The 17,947-nt window shown below is 35.8% G+C and overlaps 1 protein-coding gene across 7 annotated transcripts in view; it reads left to right on the top strand.

The window, feature by feature from the left end:
* Nucleotides 1-17,947, top strand: part of PCNX1 (pecanex 1) — a 173,033-nt gene that overhangs the window by 101,315 nt on the left and 53,771 nt on the right. For all 7 annotated transcript variants that reach the window (XM_067028238.1, XM_059055752.2, XM_059055751.2 and 4 more), the window contains 6 exons: nt 4,879-4,911; nt 6,469-6,640; nt 7,166-7,276; nt 9,339-9,430; nt 16,117-16,226; nt 16,633-16,738. In XM_067028238.1, coding sequence (XP_066884339.1) covers nt 4,879-4,911; nt 6,469-6,640; nt 7,166-7,276; nt 9,339-9,430; nt 16,117-16,226; nt 16,633-16,738 — 624 coding nt within the window. The remainder of the gene's footprint in view (nt 1-4,878; nt 4,912-6,468; nt 6,641-7,165; nt 7,277-9,338; nt 9,431-16,116; nt 16,227-16,632; nt 16,739-17,947) is intronic.

The raw sequence follows: 17,947 nt of genomic DNA, 5'->3' as shown, positions 1-17,947 counted from the left end.
GATCCTTTGTATTTCTGCAGTGTCAGTTGTTACTTCTCCTTTTTCATTCCAAATTCTGTTGATTTGAGTCTTCTCCCTTTTTTTCTTCTTGAGTCTGGCTAATGGTTTATCAGTTTTGTTTATCTTTTAAAAAAACCAGCTTTTAGTTTTATTGATCTTTGCTATTGTTTCCTTCATTTCTTTTTCATTTATTTCTCATCTGATCTTTATGATTTCTTTCCCTCTGCTAAATTTGGGGGTTTTTTGTTCTTCTTTCTCTAATTGCTTCAGGTGTAAGGTTAGGTTTTTTATTGAGGTGTTTCTTGTTTCTTGAGGTAGGATTGTATTGCTATAAACTTCCCTCTTAGAACTGCTTTTGCTGCATCCCATAGGTTTTGGGTTGTCATGTTTTCATTGTCAGTTGTTTCTAGGTATTTTTTGATTTCTTCAGTGATCTCTTGGTTACTTAGTAGCGTATTGTTTAGCCTCCAAGTGTTTGTGTTTTTTACAGTTTTTTTCCTGTAATTGATATCTAGTCTCATAGTGTTGTGGTCGGAAAAGATACTTGATATAATTTCAATTTTCTTAAATTTACCAAGGCTTGATTTGTGATCCAAGATATGGTCTATCCTGGAGAATGTTCCATGAGCACTTGAAAAGAAAGTGTATTCTGTTGTTTTTGGATGGAATGTCCGATGAATATCAATTAAGTCCATCTTGTTTAATGTGTCATTTAAAGCCTGTGTTTCATTATTTATTTTCATTTTGGATGATCTGGCCATTGGTGAAAGTGGGGTGTTAAAGTCTCCTCCAATTATTGTGTTACTGTCGATTTTTCCTTTTATAGCTGTTAGCATTTGCCTTATGTATTGTGGTGCTCCTGTGTTGGGTGCATAAATATTTACACTTGTTACATCTTCTTTGATTGATCCCTTGATCATTATGTAGTGTTCTTCTTTGTCTCTTGTAATAGTCCTTATTTTAAAGTCTGTTTTGTCTGATATGGGAATTGCCGCTCCAGCTTTGTTTTGATTTCCATTTGCATGGAATATCTTTTTCCATCCCCTCCCTTTAAGTCTGTATGTGTCCCTAGGTCTGAAGTGAGTCTCTTGTAGACAGCATATATACGGGTCTTGTTTTTGTATCCATTCAGCCAGACTATGTCTTTTTTTGGAGCATTTAATCCATTTACATTTAAGGTAATTACTGATATGTATGTTCCTATTACCATTTCCTTAATTGTTTTGGGTTTCTTTTGGTAGGTCTTTTCCTTTTGTTATGTTTCCTGCCTAGAGAAGTTCCTTTAGCATTTGTTGTAAAGCTGGTTTGGTGGTGCTGAATTCTCTTAACTTTTCCTGATCTGTAAAGGTTTTAATTTCTCAATCGAATCTGAATGAGATCCTTCCTGGGTAGAGTAATCTTGATTATAGATTTTTCCCTTTCATCACTTAAAATGTGTCCTGCCACTTCCTTCTGGCTTGCAGAGTTTCTGCTGAAAAATCAGCTGTTGACCTTATGGGGATTCCCTTGTATGTTAATTGTTGTTTTTCCTTTGCTGCTTTTAATATTATTTCTTTGCGTTTAATTTTTGATAGTTTGATTAATATGTGTCTCAGCATGTTTCTCTTTGGGTTTATCCTGTATGGTTCTCTCCTTGATTCCTGGACTTGATTATTTTCTTTCCCATGTTAGGGAAGTTTTCAACTATAATTTCTTCACATATTTTCTCAGACCCTTTCTTTTTCTCTCTTTTTTTGGGACCCCTATAATTCATATGTTTGTGCATTTAATGTTTCCCCAGAGGTCTCTGAGACTGTCCTCAATTCTTTTCCTTCTTTTTTCTTTATTCTGCTCCCTGGCAGTTATTTCCACCATTTATCTTCCAGGTCACTTATGCTTTCTTCTGCCTCAGTTATTCTGTTATTGATTCCTTCTAGAGTATTTTTAATTTCAGTAATTGTGTTGTTCATCACTATTTGTCTGCTCTTTAGTTCTTCTAGATCCTTGTTAAATGTTTCTTGTATTTTCTCCATTCTGTTTCTGAGATTTTGGATCCTCTTTACTATCATTACTCTGAATTCTTTTTCTCATACGTTACCTATTTCGTCTTCATTCATTTGGTCTTGTAGTTTTTTACATTGCTACTTCATCTGTAACACATTTTTTTGTCTTTTTTTGGTTGTTGTTGGGTGTTGCTGTATTCCTGTCTTACTGGTTGTTTGGCCTGAGACGTCCAGCACTGGAGTTTGCAGGCAGTTGGATAGAGCTGCATCTTGGTGCTGAGATGAGGACCTCCGGGAGACCTCACTTGATTGATATTCTCTGGGGTCTGAGGTTCTCTGTCAGTGTGGTTTGGACTCAGACCTCCCACCACAAGAGCCTGGGCCCAGCGTCTGGCCTGGGAGCCAAGATCCCACAAACTTTGTGGCGTGGTAGAAAAAAAAAAAAACAGGAAAAAGGCGGTACAATGTCAAAGAATAAAAAACAAAATAAAATTAGAAAGTTAAAAAATATATTAGGATAAATAAAAGTATAGTTGAAACAACTGCAACAGGGTAAAATAAAACCACAGCAGAAAAAAAAGGCAGGAGGGCACAAGCGAAAAGGAGAGATTACTAACAAAGGACAAAGAATAAAATAAAATTAGGAAAATAAAAGATTTATTAGGAAAAATTTTAAAAAGCAACAACAATGAATCAACAAGGTAAAACAGAAGCCCAATCTAAAAGAGGTAAAAGGAAGAAAAAAAGCCTTGGCTGGGGAGGTGGAGTTTAGGTGCGTGGTGGAACTTAGGCAGGGGTGGGTTTAGGGTGGGGTGGGACCTAGGCGGGTGGGGGAGGTGATGTTTGAGCATGGGGCGGGGCCTAGGCAAGGTGGCTTTCAAGTGTGGGGCGGGGCCTCTGATTAGGACCTGGCAGAAGGGGGGAGGCAGCATGTGGAAAGGAGGGCCTCTGGAGAGTGGAGTTCTGGAGTTTGGAGGTAGGGCCCTGAGTGAGGGTGTGTGGGCATGGTTTAGGTACAGCACAGTTGGAGGGGGTCTTAGAGGGGGTCTCCGAGGGTAGAAGTTGGGCCCTGGGTGGGGGTGTAGGGGCGGGGCTTGGGCTCTGAGTGGCAGGAGGGAGGCTCTGAGGGCAGAGGATTAGGTCCTAGAGCCCAGCAGGCTTCCCAGTGGCAAAGTGGACAGGGAAAACACTGGTCCCGTTCCCTTCCGTTCCTTCGTGCCCCTCCCCCACCATCTCTCCCAGCATCTCCCCCGTTGCTGCTAGACCCCTAACTGTGGGTGGGTCCTGCTGGGTGTAGGAACTCCTTCCCTCCCCCAGCCACCTCTCAGGGGTGCCGGTCCCAGAGGTCTGGCCTTTACTTTTGCTCTCCCTTCCCTCCCTCCCACTCCCTTAGGACCTGCACTGCTGGAGGGGGCCTAGATGGGCAGAGGATCAGGCCCGGCATCTCAACAGGTTTCTGGGGGTCCAAGTGGGCAGGGGAAAGCTGGCCATGCTCCGTTTTGATCCTCTGCCCTCCCATTGGTTCCCCAGTTTCCCCCTTTGGGCCTGGGATCCCTTCCCCTCCCCCAGCTGCCCCTCAGGGGCGCCAGTCCCATCCCGCCTCCACTTTTTCTCCCCCTTCACTCCCCCCACGTGCCACATCCTACCCGGTCACTTGGGGTTCCTCCCGTCCCCTTAGGTGCCCTCCCCCAGGCGTGCCTGGTAGGTGCCCTAGTTGTGAGGAGACGAGAATTCCGCTTCCTCCTTGTACGCCATCTTGACTCTGCCCCAGTTCTTTTGCTTTTGATAGTTGTATACTAACCCAGATCTTAGAGCCTCTGCTCCTTCTTCTTTACCCCTAATGACAGTGACTAAGTCCCTCTGATTAAATTTGGTGGTTCTGTGTTACAATTTCTGGCCTATCTTCTTGCTTTTCATTTCATTTCCCCTTAATCCATCCCTTTATTGCCTTAAACCATTTAAATTCATTCCCTGGATCCAATGTCCCTTATCCTGTTAATTTTGCCCACTGCTTAATATGGTTAGATATGGAAAAGGCAAAGATGACTGAGATTTTAAAAAATATTTCAGATTTTTAAAAACTAGTTGACTAGAAGAATAGTAATATCATAAACAGAAATAAGAAAGGGGGGAACAGACCTTTAGGAGGATAGATGTTCTAATTGAAAGAGTTTAAAGATTGTCTGGTCTCATATCCAGCCAAGGGCCACATGCCAAACTCAGTGAGCTTAGTCCAATGTAGAATTGTAGGATGGTGATAGACCATCCTAGTGAAATTGTTTGGTACGCTATTGAAAATGAACAGTGACTTTGGAGAAAAGTCATGATCTGGGAGGTAGCTGCACTATACATTTTGAACATTTTTATGGAAAGTTGTTAAAGTCTCTTAGAAGGATACAGCTTAACTAATTTGATGAGTTTGATATGAAAATGCAGAGAATATATTTAACACAGCTACCATTGAATTGTTTAGTAAGTTTGGAATTTGTGGGCAGAACTGGAATCCTTGTTTTAAGCAAACCCGTATTTTGTGCATTTCCTGAATGGAGTGATGTTGCCATGAGAAAGCATTCTACCTTAACTGTACTTAGGTGTTGTAATGAGCCAAGTAGTAGGATGGATCTATCTGCTATATGCCACTTCAGAAACATTAAGCTAGATGCAGATTATTAATTAACCATAGTAAGTAGAAGAGTTAGGAAAGATTTGAGATGTTTTAATATCAGTGACATCAGTATCTGGAGCTGATGTTTTGTCTTCTGTTGATGTTTCAACAGAATTAATGTAGGTCATTTCTTAGCTATGGGATATTTACTTGAAATTATTTCAGGCATTTTGGAAGTTAATGTAAAATTACCAGGTCTTCAGTAGTATAATCTGTCTGTTTCTTTTTTAGAGTGTTCAACCAGATTCTTCTTCTCCCAGACATGTAAGTCACTCTAATACACCTATAACTTGTGTTTCCTTAACATTCCTCAAAGCCTTTTTTTTGGTCATATGTCAGACTGAACTAAGATTTATGTTATTATTTTCTCACTGGCAATAGAAAGTCCCTGATAGTGCATTTGTTCTTTTTAGCCTCCTTTAATCTAGAGCAGTTCCTTAGTATTTGTCTCACACAATATTGACATTTTTAATGGGTACAGGCCAGTAATTTTGTAGACAGATGATCTTCGATTTGAGTTTGTTTGATATTTCTTCTTTATTAGATACAGGCTGTGCTTTTTTGGTAGGAATATTACAAAAATGCTGTGTTCTTCGTAACTCATCATATCCAGAAGCACATAATGTCAATTTATGCTTTTACTGGTGATGTTAACTTTGATTTTTTGGCTAAGGGTAGTGTATGCATTGTTTTTGAAACACTGCAGTGTTAACATTTTGGGCTGGATAATTCTTTGTTGAAAGTTGGGGGTGGGGAAGATCTGTCCTGTGCATTGTAGGCTGTTTAGCATTATCTCTGACTTCTACCCATTAGATGCCAATAGCACCCTCACCCCAACTGTGACAACCACAATGTCTTCAGACATTGCCATATGTTCCCTGGGGGACAGAATCCCCTCTCACTCCCTTGAGGACCAATACTCTACTGTAATGTTACCATTTTTCTCTTGTAGTTAATACGTATATCATAGGAGATACTTTGAGATTGTGTATATGTCCTGTTGCCCTGCAAACCTCCACCCAGTTGTTTTTAGTATCTATTGATGTTTCTTGCCTGAATCAGTTATCATTTGATGGTTGCCAAATAGTGATTTTTTTAGCTCCATCATACCTTCTACATTTATAAGTTGACTTTTTACTGTAAGAACTTCCCCTTTTTTTTTTGTATTGGTGTGGATTGATGGATTCTTATTTTATTAAATGGATAGTAATGTTACTATCATTATTTTGATGCTCAAATTGTTCCTGATTTGGCCATTGGGAGCCCATCAAGCTGCCTTCTGTGTCCTTTTGACATACCTTCATCATTTTAAAAGTACTTTCTTCCTTTTGGGCACAATTATTTGTTCCAAGCTCATCTTATACTTTCCCTACCCTAGCCTGAAACCAGCCTTTTCTCTGGATCCTTAGTTCTTTTTAGTGGATAATGTTATTTATAAACTAAGATCTGGATGCTAGTAATCTTTATTACTAGAATGTCATTGCTTCTAGGTCCTCTCAGTGGATAAAGCTAGAAAAATACATGTATACACTTAACATGTACACATACACGTATATACACACATTTATTCTTATACCTATCTATTTATATGCATATTAAAAATACTGAGTTCATACTGATACTTAATTTCAATTAAGTATCGTCAGGTTTATTGTGTTCTTCCTCCTATCCTTATTTGTAATTCCCTCTGCCACAGTCAGAAACCTGACCTCCACATGAAAGCATTTTGAATCCTTAGAATATAAGCCATCAAAGATCTCAGTAGCTAGTTGTGACACTTCAAATTAAATAAACTGACTTCTTTTTTAATATCATTTTCAGGGTCATAATCGTATCATTGCCTACAGTAGACCAGTTTATTTCTGTTTGTGTTGTGGTCTTATTTGGCTTTTGGATTATGGTAGCAGAAACCTTACTACAGCCAAGTTCAAATTATATGGAATAACTTTCACCAATCCGCTGGTGCTTATATCAGCCAGGGATTTAGTTATAGGTGAGTCATCTTTAAAGTATCTTAGATCTTAATGTTAATTTATTTGTATACAAACCATTCACTGATAAATAGATCAATTATATAGATAAAAATAGTTTTACTGGGTTTATTTTTCTGTTTATTGCCATCCTCTCAGTGAGAAACAAAACTATAGGGCTGTTTGGAATTAAAAAAAGCTAATGAAGAACAAATATTATAGTAATTCTTCTGTTGTTGAAGCAGATGGAATGAAATATTTCCTTTGGATCTCAGGTTCCTATTATGTGAAAACAGTTGAATTAATTTTAAAAGCTGTTGTTTATAGTTAGAAAGATTATTTAATATTCAGGCAGTTATCTATAGAGAAATAATTTAAAATGGTATATTTTAAGAAATTTGGTTTGTAGTTTTAAGTAACTTTAAGAAACTAGCTTAGTAATTTATATTAATTTAGGGTTTCTTTTTATCATTTATTTTATGATCTTAGATGAACAAAAGGATGGATGTGATATACTGTTGTTAACTTCCTTTTCTTTCCTTCTATAGTGTTTACACTCTGTTTCCCAATAGTATTTTTCATTGGTCTCCTGCCTCAGGTGAATACATTTGTAATGTACCTTTGTGAACAATTGGATATCCATATCTTTGGTGGTAATGGTGAGTACTTCTTTATAAAAATTACAGTTTACAGTATTACTTTTACAAATCATTAAGTAATAAACTGAACATTAAATTGCTTTTCCAGTTTTTATTTTAGAATTGTAATTAGAAAGAAAAAGGCACTTATTTAATAATTAAAGACTGAACAGGATTTAATTTGTAGATAGGAAAAAATAATCAAGGCTGCTACTTTAGGGAAAGATCCAGGAATAATGGAGTTGATTTGTAAGTGTTAAAATACTGTCATCTTAAAGTAAAAATTATAGTGAGTTTACATGGAACCTGAATAGACTTAACGAAATATTTATAAAAGATCAAATAGATTGAGCTCTGATACATGACATTATATTTAGATTTTGAACTAGTGTATGCATTTGATATTCTATATATTTGGTTTCAGAGCTTTGTTTTATCTTTAGAATGGGAACACCAAAACCAGAATGCTTATAGTAAAAGCATTTTACTAAATAAGATTTTTAGAAATATCTCTGTTTTTAGAGTAGGATATGTGGATATGAATTGGTATACTTAGAAATGTATTCCCCTGTTATATGTTCATTTTATTTTCAAAATAAGTAAGGCTATACCAAAATTACCCTGAAATAATGTTTTGCAGAACTTGAAAATAACACTTCGGGCAGCCACCATGGTTAAAATATACCCTTATTTAGTTTAACCATCTGACATCTTATTGAAAAATGAGTGTACAGCTGTAGAAAAAAATATGAAAGGGAAAGAAATTACTGAACTTTATAGTTTATTTCTATTAATACTTCCCATTTGCAGTCCACATATTTCAAGTATATGCATTGCAATTATCTCTACTGATAAAATGTTGATATTATGGTTTAAATTTTAAATAGAAGCTAAGCTTTTTCTATGTCACTATGTATCTAGAGCATTTTTATTGTTTTGAAAATTTGAAGGAGTGTGAATTAAGACTGGGCTGGGCTTCAGCATAGCTTAATGGGTAGAAAACAATTTCAGTATTTAGGGGACTGTTATAGGTGCTATATTAATCTAAATACTATGCAGAAGGTTTAGTGTAGGTAATTTATAATAGTGGACTTTGTCATAATTTACAAACTTGTGCAAGGTGTTAGCTTTTTAATATCTCCTAAAGAAAAGTTTTTCTTGTAGAGTTCTTTTATGGTCACCATATAAAATTACTATTAAAGTCTGTTATCTTAGCCATCCTCTATTTCTTATTATTAATAATCCCATTAGATTTGTTTTTTGTTGTTATTGTTAGCAGTTAGATCAGTACTCTTGAGAATTGATTAACACATGGGAATATACATTTATTTCTGTGGGTAACACAAGTTCTGTTTACATAGACAGTCTACATAATACATTTCTAGCTTCTTTTCAGGCTCTGCAAGCTTCATTTTCCCATACTTTTATAAATAATAAGATACATTCTTGAAGCATAATATAGGTACTTTCTGCTGTAGATAAATATTTATTACTTCCAAGGGGAATATATTTTACCTTGTATCAGAAATTGTTGATAGTAAACCTTTGTCATTTCAATTTTCTTTTTATATAAATTTATTTATTTTATTTTTGGCTGCGCTGGGTCTTCGTTGCTGTGCGCGGGCTTTCTCTAGTTGCGGTGAGCGGGGGCTACTTTTTGTAGAAGCGGGGGCTTCTCATTGCGGTGGCTTCTCATTGCAGAGCATGGGCTCTAGGCACATTGGCTTCAGTAGTTGTGGCACATGGGCTCAGTAGTTGTGGCTCACGGGCTCTAGAGTGCCGGCTCAGTAGTTGTGGCACACGGGCTTAGTTGCTCCGCAGCATGTGGGATCTTCCCGAACCAAGGCTCAAACCCGTGTCTGCTGCATTGGCAGGCGGATTCTTAACCACTGTGCCACCAGGAAAGTCCTCAAAATTTTTTGAAAGGACAGGATGAAGAAACTGAATTTTTATAAATCAAACAAGTAGATATTTAATTATAGTTAATAGCATATCATTTTAAATACTTTTCAGTGACCTTTGAAAGTATGTTTTCTCCATAAATGTTTATAAATGTTGATTTCATTTTCCCTTTCCTGTCTAGCCACTACAAGCCTGCTTGCAGCACTTTACAGTTTCATCTGTAGCATTGTGGCAGTAGCCTTACTATATGGATTGTGTTACGGCGCCTTAAAGGTGAGCAATACATGTAGTATGTTGTGTCTTTAAGGCTATCTTTCTATATGAAGATTGTTTTAAATTAACTAATGATTTTTTTCCTGGTATCTCTTCAGCATTAATTTTCATGGTCTTCCTATGTTGAGCATTATTCTTATTCTCATTTAGTTTGAATTTGAAAGCAATTTCATAGTTAATCATTACTAAAGGAAAATTCTTTTCCATGCAGTAATCATAGGTTAATAGTAGAAACAGATTAGTTAAAAACTAGGCTGGTCTGGGATAGAGGTGGGCATAGTAATAACAATATGAAATTAATTTTAGGTTTCTACTTAAGAATATGTGTAACTACTCTTCACATCAAGATTTTTTAAAACTTAGAAGTTGTTCAAGGACTGCAGTTTAAAATACAGTCTAGTAAAAATGCACTGAAATTTAATGTCATTATTGATTTAGAAGAATCTGGATGAGCCTTATTAGTTCCATTTTAAAATAATTGTCACCAAATTATAACTGTAAAAATTTTAGATTTCTCATAAACAACTCTCAGCTCCTGTTATTTTATTTTTTTTATGATTAATACAAGATAATCAGAACGATAGGGTTGAAAGGGCTATGAAAAGTGACTCATAGCATCCTTCCTTGCTTCATTTATTCAGTAGCATTTACCGTGCTTACTGTGTTCCTAGTTCTGCTTTTAATTTGCCTATATGTTAACTGTGATTAACAAGTCAGTCGATGCTCTTAATAGAGGGTGATGAAAGCTATGAAAATAGAGTGTTACACTTATATGAATTAAGATATTACCCTATTTAGCCTAAAGGGATTAAAGATGATTTTCCTAGGGAGTGGTTTTTTAACCAAAATTTGAAGAACAGTAGGAAATAGCTAGTTGAAACAAGGGATGAATAGCCATGGAGTTGTAAAGAAAGTGTGTTATGTACAGGAAACAGCAAATAATTTGGAATTGCTGGAAATTTGGGTACATGAGGAAAGATGGCCTACAGTAAGGTTGGAAAGGTAAGCAACGGCTGGATTATGAAATATCTTTTATCCTGAACGTATTGGGTGGAGATGGAAGACCACCAAATATTCCAGGTAAGGCAAGGAAATGATCAGTGTTGCATTTTAGAAAGATTACTTGGTCCCCAGTGTGAAGGAGACTGAAATATAAGCAGGAAGCATCAGAAGTATTTTGTGCTGCCATCTTAATTATAAGGGACTTAATGAAAATTGGATTCAGTGAATATATTTGGGAACTCTGTGGATGAAAAGAGCCAGAGTAGGATCCAGGATGACTTCTGGGTAGGGGCTGGCTTGAACAACTGGTTAGATAGTGATATTAATGCACATGATTGGAAATTTTTGAGTTTACTGGGGAAGGTGATTGTTTACATTTAGACACTTTTATTTGTTGGCATTAATGGGGTATCCAGAGATACATAGTGGGTAATTTGCAGTAATGATGAAAAGATTTAGAATTCATCAACAAATTAAAGTATCAGAAAAAGACTGCTAGCCTGGGTTGGCAGGATGCAGATAGAACACTGGGAAATGCCAATATTTAAGCAGTAGATGGAACAGAATCCAACAAAGGAAACTTCAGAAGCAATACAGTGTGAAAAAAAACTTATTGAATTTGGCAGTTAATAAGATATTGGTGACTTTAACAAAACAGCTTTTTTGGTGTTTTGGCTGAGGAAGCTAGATTAATATAAGTTTAGGTCTGAATAGATATTAAGGAAACGTATTCTACTCTCTCTAGAATATAGTCAGGAAACCTGTGCACATGATGGAGGATTGTTTTCTGGGTTTTGTTTTTTAAAAAAGATCTGAGCCTTGATTGCATTTAAAAGGGGAGATGGAAAATTGATCAGAGAGGGAGAAACTTGACGACATTAAGCCCAGGAAGGAACTGGAGGTAATGAGATCCAAATCCAAGCTTCACCCAGCTAGACTACCTATAAACCGTCCTGGTATAAAGGTTTTAGATCTGTTTGGAGAACATGTTTGGCAAAGTGGGTCATTATTTGGAAGTTGCAGTCATAGAAGTTAACAATGCAGTAAGTTTTCTAATTTTCTAAAGGCCTATTTAACTATAATTTTATAGCAGAAGAGCAGCAATTATAAAACTACCAACTAGAACCTTGTGTCCTAAGACAGGCAGGGAGATATGTTTTTTTTCCTTCTTTCTTGGCCATGGCATTTACATTAGACTATTTTAGTTTTAGGCATTCCCCATTGTAATAGAATAAATGTGCAGAAGTACTTATATAAATGAGCAAAGACTATGTGCAGAGATTTCATCATAGCAGTGTTTGTAATAGCAAAAACTGCAAACGACCTAGTATTTGTTGTTTGTGACTGTTTAAATCAAATATGGTATAGCCTTACACTGGAATACTATACAGTCATGAAAAAGAATAAAACAGATTTTAAAATTATTTATTTGGCCACACCAGGTCTTAGTTGCGGCACACGGGATCTTCATTGCCGCGTGTAGGATCTTCATTGTGGCATGCAGGATCTTTTAATTGTAGCATGTGAACTCCTAGTTCAGTCCGAGACTAGTCAGAGTCTTAGGCACTGGACCACCAGGGAAGTCCCAAAATAGATTTTTTATCTGCAAATGTGGAATGATTTCCAAGACATACAATTTGTTTCTTTTTTTATCAAGTTGTATTGAAATGTAATTGACAAAAATGTAAGATATTTAAAGTGTACAGTATGATGATTTGATATATGTATACATTGTGAAAGGATTCCTCCTGACAAGTTAACACATTTATCACCTCACATATTTACCTTTTTTTTTTTTTTTTTGGTGAGCACATTTAAATTCTATTTTCTATTCTCTTAGCAAATTTCAGTTCTACAATTCAGTTATATCAACTATAGTCACTGTGTTACATATCAGCTCCTCAACTTATTCATCTTTAAAAAAATTTTTTTAAGTTTATTATTTTAGTTTTTATTGAGGTATAATTGACATATACATTATATTAGTTTCAGGTAATGGTTCAATATTTGTATATATTGCAAAACGAGCACCACAATAAATCCAATTAATAGCTGTCACCATACATAGTTAACAAATATTTTTTCTTGTGGTGAGAACTTTTAAGATCTGTTCTCTTAGCAACTTTCAAATATGCATACATTATTATTAACTGTAGTCACTGTGCTGTACATTACATCCCCAGAACTTATTTATCTTAAAACTGGAAGTTTGGGACTTCCCTGGTGGTCCAGTGGGTAAGACTCCGTACTCCCAATGCAGGGAGCCCAGGTTCGATCCCTGGTCAGTGAACTAGATCCCACATGCTGCAACTAAGAGTTCACATGCCACAACTAAAAAAAGATCCCGCGTGCTGCAACTAAGACCTGACGCAGCCAAATAAATAAATAAATAAATAAATATTAAACAAAATTGGAAGTTTGTGCCTTTTGACCCTCTTTACCCATTTGCCCATGCTGTACCTAAACTTTATCTTATAACTGAAAGTTTGTACCCTTTTACCAACCTTTCCCTGTTTCCCCCACCTCTCAGTCCCTGACAACCACTTTTCTATTCTCTGTTTTTATGAGTTTGACTTTTTCTCCCCCCACCTGTAAGTGATAACATGCAGTATTTGTCATTCTCTGTCTGGCTTATTTTACTTAGCATAATGCCCTCCAGTTTCATCCATGTTTTTGCACGTGACAAAATTTCCTTTTTTTAAGGTTGAATAATATTCCTGTGTGTTTGTGTTTTAATATAAAGGAAGGCAATATGCCAAAAATAGATGTTTCCTTTGTGCCTTTTTTGAAAAAAGCACACCTGATGGCTTGTATATACGTAGAACATTTATGGAAGAATACACAGGAAATTGACAATAGAAGTTACTTCTGGACAGTTAGGCTCATTAGGGAACATTATTGCATGCCTTTGGGAATGGTTTAAATTTTTTATCTATTCACTAATGTAGACTTTTACATCTGTTATTTCTCATTTCTGCTTTTTTTGTGTTTACGTTTTGTTTTTCCTTGAACTTTAAAACTTGTTAAAAGTTAACATTTTTCCTCTAAGACAACTTTAGTACCTCCTGTTTTTTATGTATATACTTTCTAGATGCTTACATATTTTTAATAGATTGCCAGAATTTGGGCCATTATGTAATGAAGTGAAAACGTTCAGACCCAATACAGTGTGTAGAACAAATCCATCTTTTATTTTATTTATTTATTTATTTATTTATTTTTTTGTGGTACGCGGGCCTCTCCCATTGCGGAGCGCAGGCTCCGGACGCACAGGCTCAGCAGCCATGGCTCACGGGCCCAGCCGCTTCGCGGCATGTGGGATCTTCCCAGACCGGGGCACGAACCCGTGTCCCCTGCATCGGCAGGCGGATTCTCAACCACTGCGCCACCCGGGAAGCCCCCAAATCCATCTTTTAATCATTGTATTGCATATTATTCTAAATTATTAATCTAAATAAAATAAGTCATTTTGAGACCAATTTAAGGATTTTTTTTTTTATCTGAGAGCAATAAAAAGTAGTGTCAAGCATTTGTTAAACAAATGCAAGCATCGTTTGTTTTTTTCCAGGTACTTGTTTTGAGGCAAAATTTATACACAGTTGAATTCCACGTATCTTAGGTACACAATTTGATAAGTTGTGACAAATGCATATACCTGTGTAATATACACCCTTAGCAAGATACAAAATAGTTTCATCACCATCAGAAAGTTCCCTCTTCTTCCTTCCCAGTCGCTCTGCCCCAGCCGTTTTTATTTTATTATAGGTTTGTGGTTCTTGAACTTCATATAAATGGAATCATGCCATATTTTCTCTTTTGTAACTGATGTGTTTTGTTCATATAATGTTTTTGAGATTCATCTACATTATGTATATCAGCAGTTTGTACCTTTTTGTTGCAGAGAAGTATCCCATTTAGTTTTAAATCCTCCTTATTTCCATTGTATGAATATGTCACAGTTTATCTACTGTCTTAGAGATGAACATCTGGTTTGTTTCTAATTTAGGGCTATTATGAATAAGGCTGCTGTGAACGTTCTTGTGCAAGTCTTTTTTTGTGGATATGTTTTCATGTTTCTTGGGTAGATAACTAAAACTGAATTGCCAGTTTTCCAAAGTGGTTGCACTGCACATCTTTTTTTCAGTTTTCATTTTTACCAGAGTTGCACATAGTTATCTTTTAAAGAGTCAAATATTTCTACAAGACTTAGTGCCAGGGAGAGCAATCCCCTACTCCGTTATTTCTTCCTCAGAGTTACCACTTTCATTTCTTTGAGCTGATTTCTTTTGGTATTTGCTTCCGTATCTCTAAGCAACTAACTTACACTTCTTGTATTTTGTCAAGGTTTAGGCATTATCCATGGACTGCACGTCATGGAATTGTAGGCTTAACTTTCTTTCACCTCTTCCCCCACATTTCTACTAGACGCAGCCTTCCTTGTGTCCCTCTTACACCCGGTATGTTTACCTTACTATCACTGTGCAAATGCTAGTCCTACATACATTTTGTTTTCACCTTTACTTTGTTTTCTTATGTATTTATCTCTCTTTCATTCTCAAACTCTTCACATATCGTTTAACTTTCTTCTCAGTAAATTCGAACATATCAGGAAGTTCAGTTCCTGGCTCCACCACTTAACTGGACAAATTACTTAAACCACCTGTACCTTAGTTTCCTCATCTATAAATTGGGGGTAATAGTACATATCTCCAAGGATGATTGTAAGAATTCAGGAAGTACTTATCAAGCTCTGGGAATGGGGCTCAGTACATAGTATGATACATGTAATACGATGATGATGATAAGATTTTGATGTAGCCATTTAAAAAAAAGGTCTCTGTTGTGATGTGGAACAATTTCCAAGACTATTACTAAATGGGAAAAAAAGCAGGTTGTATAATAAACTACCATTTGATTACCCACTCCGCCATTCTCCCCTCTTGAATCCCCAGAGAAAGACAAAGGCGCTTACCTCACAGGCCATACTTAAGTACTGTTAACTATTCCTTATAGCAGTGTTATCTACCCTATACCAAGTACCGTGCTAGTAGACTCCAAAGATACTGCAGTGAGCAAAGCAGACATGGCGTATACACATCCACATGTTTGGTTGGCCTTAGAAGCTAGCTTTGTATTATTTATTTCTGGGAATATACAGTTTATTCATCAAGAAACACTGATGCCTATTCAGTGCTCTGGGGACATAATGGCATTTTATATGAGCAGAGGCATCCAGAAAATAGCATACCAAATGTCAACAGTTTGTTTTGCCTGAAGTGTTGTATCATGTGTTGTCTTTTCCTACTCCATTATTATATATAACAGAAGTTTGCTACACCAGGTTATTTTGTTTTTCAAAAAAGAGAACGTAGTTTACTGTAAACTTAATACCACTTAAAATATGAAAGAAATTGACAGCAGCGTGTATCAGAAACAAATGTATTATTCCTAGTGTATAATAGAGCTTTAGTACCAAAAGAAATCTGATGATGATCTAGCAATTAGATTCTAGTTCATCAGAAAGTAATATATCTAAGTTTATGTGGAATAAAATGCAATTAATAGCATGTGAAAAGGTTTTATTTAATTAAATTATCTTTCTTCAAAATACTGACATAAAAGGATTATGTGATACATTGTGAATTAGAAGCATATTGTTCTGTCAACCTTTTTTTCCCCAACAGGATTCTTGGGATGGGCAGCATATTCCAGTGCTTTTCTCCATTTTTTGTGGTTTATTAGTGGCAGTATCCTATCATCTCAGCCGACAAAGCAGTGATCCATCTGTACTTTTGTAAGTGAGATTACTTGTTATTGAATTAAAGAAATTTAAATAAGTTGGCATTTCTTTCAAATTTAACTTCCAAAATATGTTTTTCCAATGCCTTGTCAAAGTGCTATTGACTTATCTATATTTGATTTCAAAATATATTAACTTTGGGTCATTCTGGTTACCATTGGCTGAAAGTATTTGTTAGCTTTTTCTCTCCTAATATTTAAAACTATATTTTCATAAAAATATTCTTATTGTATGCTTATTTATGACATCTTAAACTTTTTAGAATTTGTCATTTGCTTAATGAGTAAATATACTTGGATCACTTCATTTTCTATCATAAACTTTATTTGCCATTTGAAGTACTGCTTTTTAGATTATAAATATATTTTTAAATTATTTTCTCTCTTTTTTTAATGTAAAGCTCTTTGGTGCAATCCAAGATTTTTCCAAAAACAGAAGAGAAAAATCCAGAAGACCCGTTGTCTGAAGTAAAAGATCCACTGCCTGAAAAACTTAGAAATTCTGTTGTAAGTTTTAGCTTTTAAAAATCACCTAAAAGACTTAAATTTTATATAGTTCATCATGTTATATAATGAACACTTTTTGAGATAACGCAATTTTAGTAACTGGGGAAAAATACATATATAGTTGTACATGGTTGGTGGTTTTTATTTCAAATTTTAACATGTAAGAAATGCTCATTCCTCAAAGTTTGTTTCATTGTAGAACAGTATGCTAAATATATATTTTTAGATAAGGCGAGATTAAGTGATTTCATTGTTTATAGAATTCTTAATCCTATTGAATTTAAACTATGATTTGAAAGGTGAATATTAACATAAATTAGATTTATTTTTTTGTTATTTTTGTTGATAAAAACTACATCCTTATAAGTCATCTGATGGTCTTTTAGTGTGTTTTATTTTTCAAGGGTAAGTGTGTGTGTGTGTGTGTGTGTGTGCGCGTGCGTTTATTTTCCAGGTTGAAGGAGAGAACAATAACCTGTACTAATTTCATATACTCAAGCAGATGTAGTAATTTAAAAAATTTTAATGTTACCTGCATTCTTTCAGTTATTATTTAAAAAATGAATTCTACAGATTCATATCTGCCTTATGGAACAAAACATAAAACATTTTTTTCCTAAGTTATTTTACATATTTCCATTTATGAAAGACTGAATTTATATAGGTCTTGAATTAGACTAATATTTACCTTCACTGAACTTGAGCTATTCACATATTCTTTAGAAAACTTCAGAAAAATACAAAACTGCCTCAAGATATTATTTATTTATTTATTTATTTTTTGGTTTTTATGGTACACGGACCTCTCACTGTTGTGGCCTCTCCCGTTGCGGAGCACGGGCTCCGGACGCACAGGCTCAGCGGCCATGGCTCATGGGCCCAGCCGTTCCGCGGCATGTGGGATCTTCCCGGACCAGGGCATGAACCCGTGTCCCCTGCATCGGCAGGCGGATTCTCAACCACTGCGCCACCAGGGAAGCCCCTCAAGATATAATTTAAACAATTTTTTCTGACTTTAGTTTTCATGTTAGCAAAGGACATTTCATGTTAAGTATAATAGGATATTTCTGAATGTATTAGCTTAAAAGCATAAATCTGTGGGTCAGTTGATGACCAAAGATATCAGGAGGTTTCTGGTTTTCACTGCAACCACTAAAAGAACCAAAATTCAGTAAGTAGGGACTTCTCTGGTGGCGCAGTGGTTAAGCA

This window comes from Kogia breviceps, chromosome 3 (assembly GCF_026419965.1).
Source record: "Kogia breviceps isolate mKogBre1 chromosome 3, mKogBre1 haplotype 1, whole genome shotgun sequence".
In the NCBI taxonomy this organism is placed as follows: Eukaryota; Metazoa; Chordata; class Mammalia; order Artiodactyla; family Physeteridae; genus Kogia; species Kogia breviceps.
Note: the sequence above shows the minus strand (reverse complement) of the source record. Positions and strands in the feature narration are given on the sequence as shown.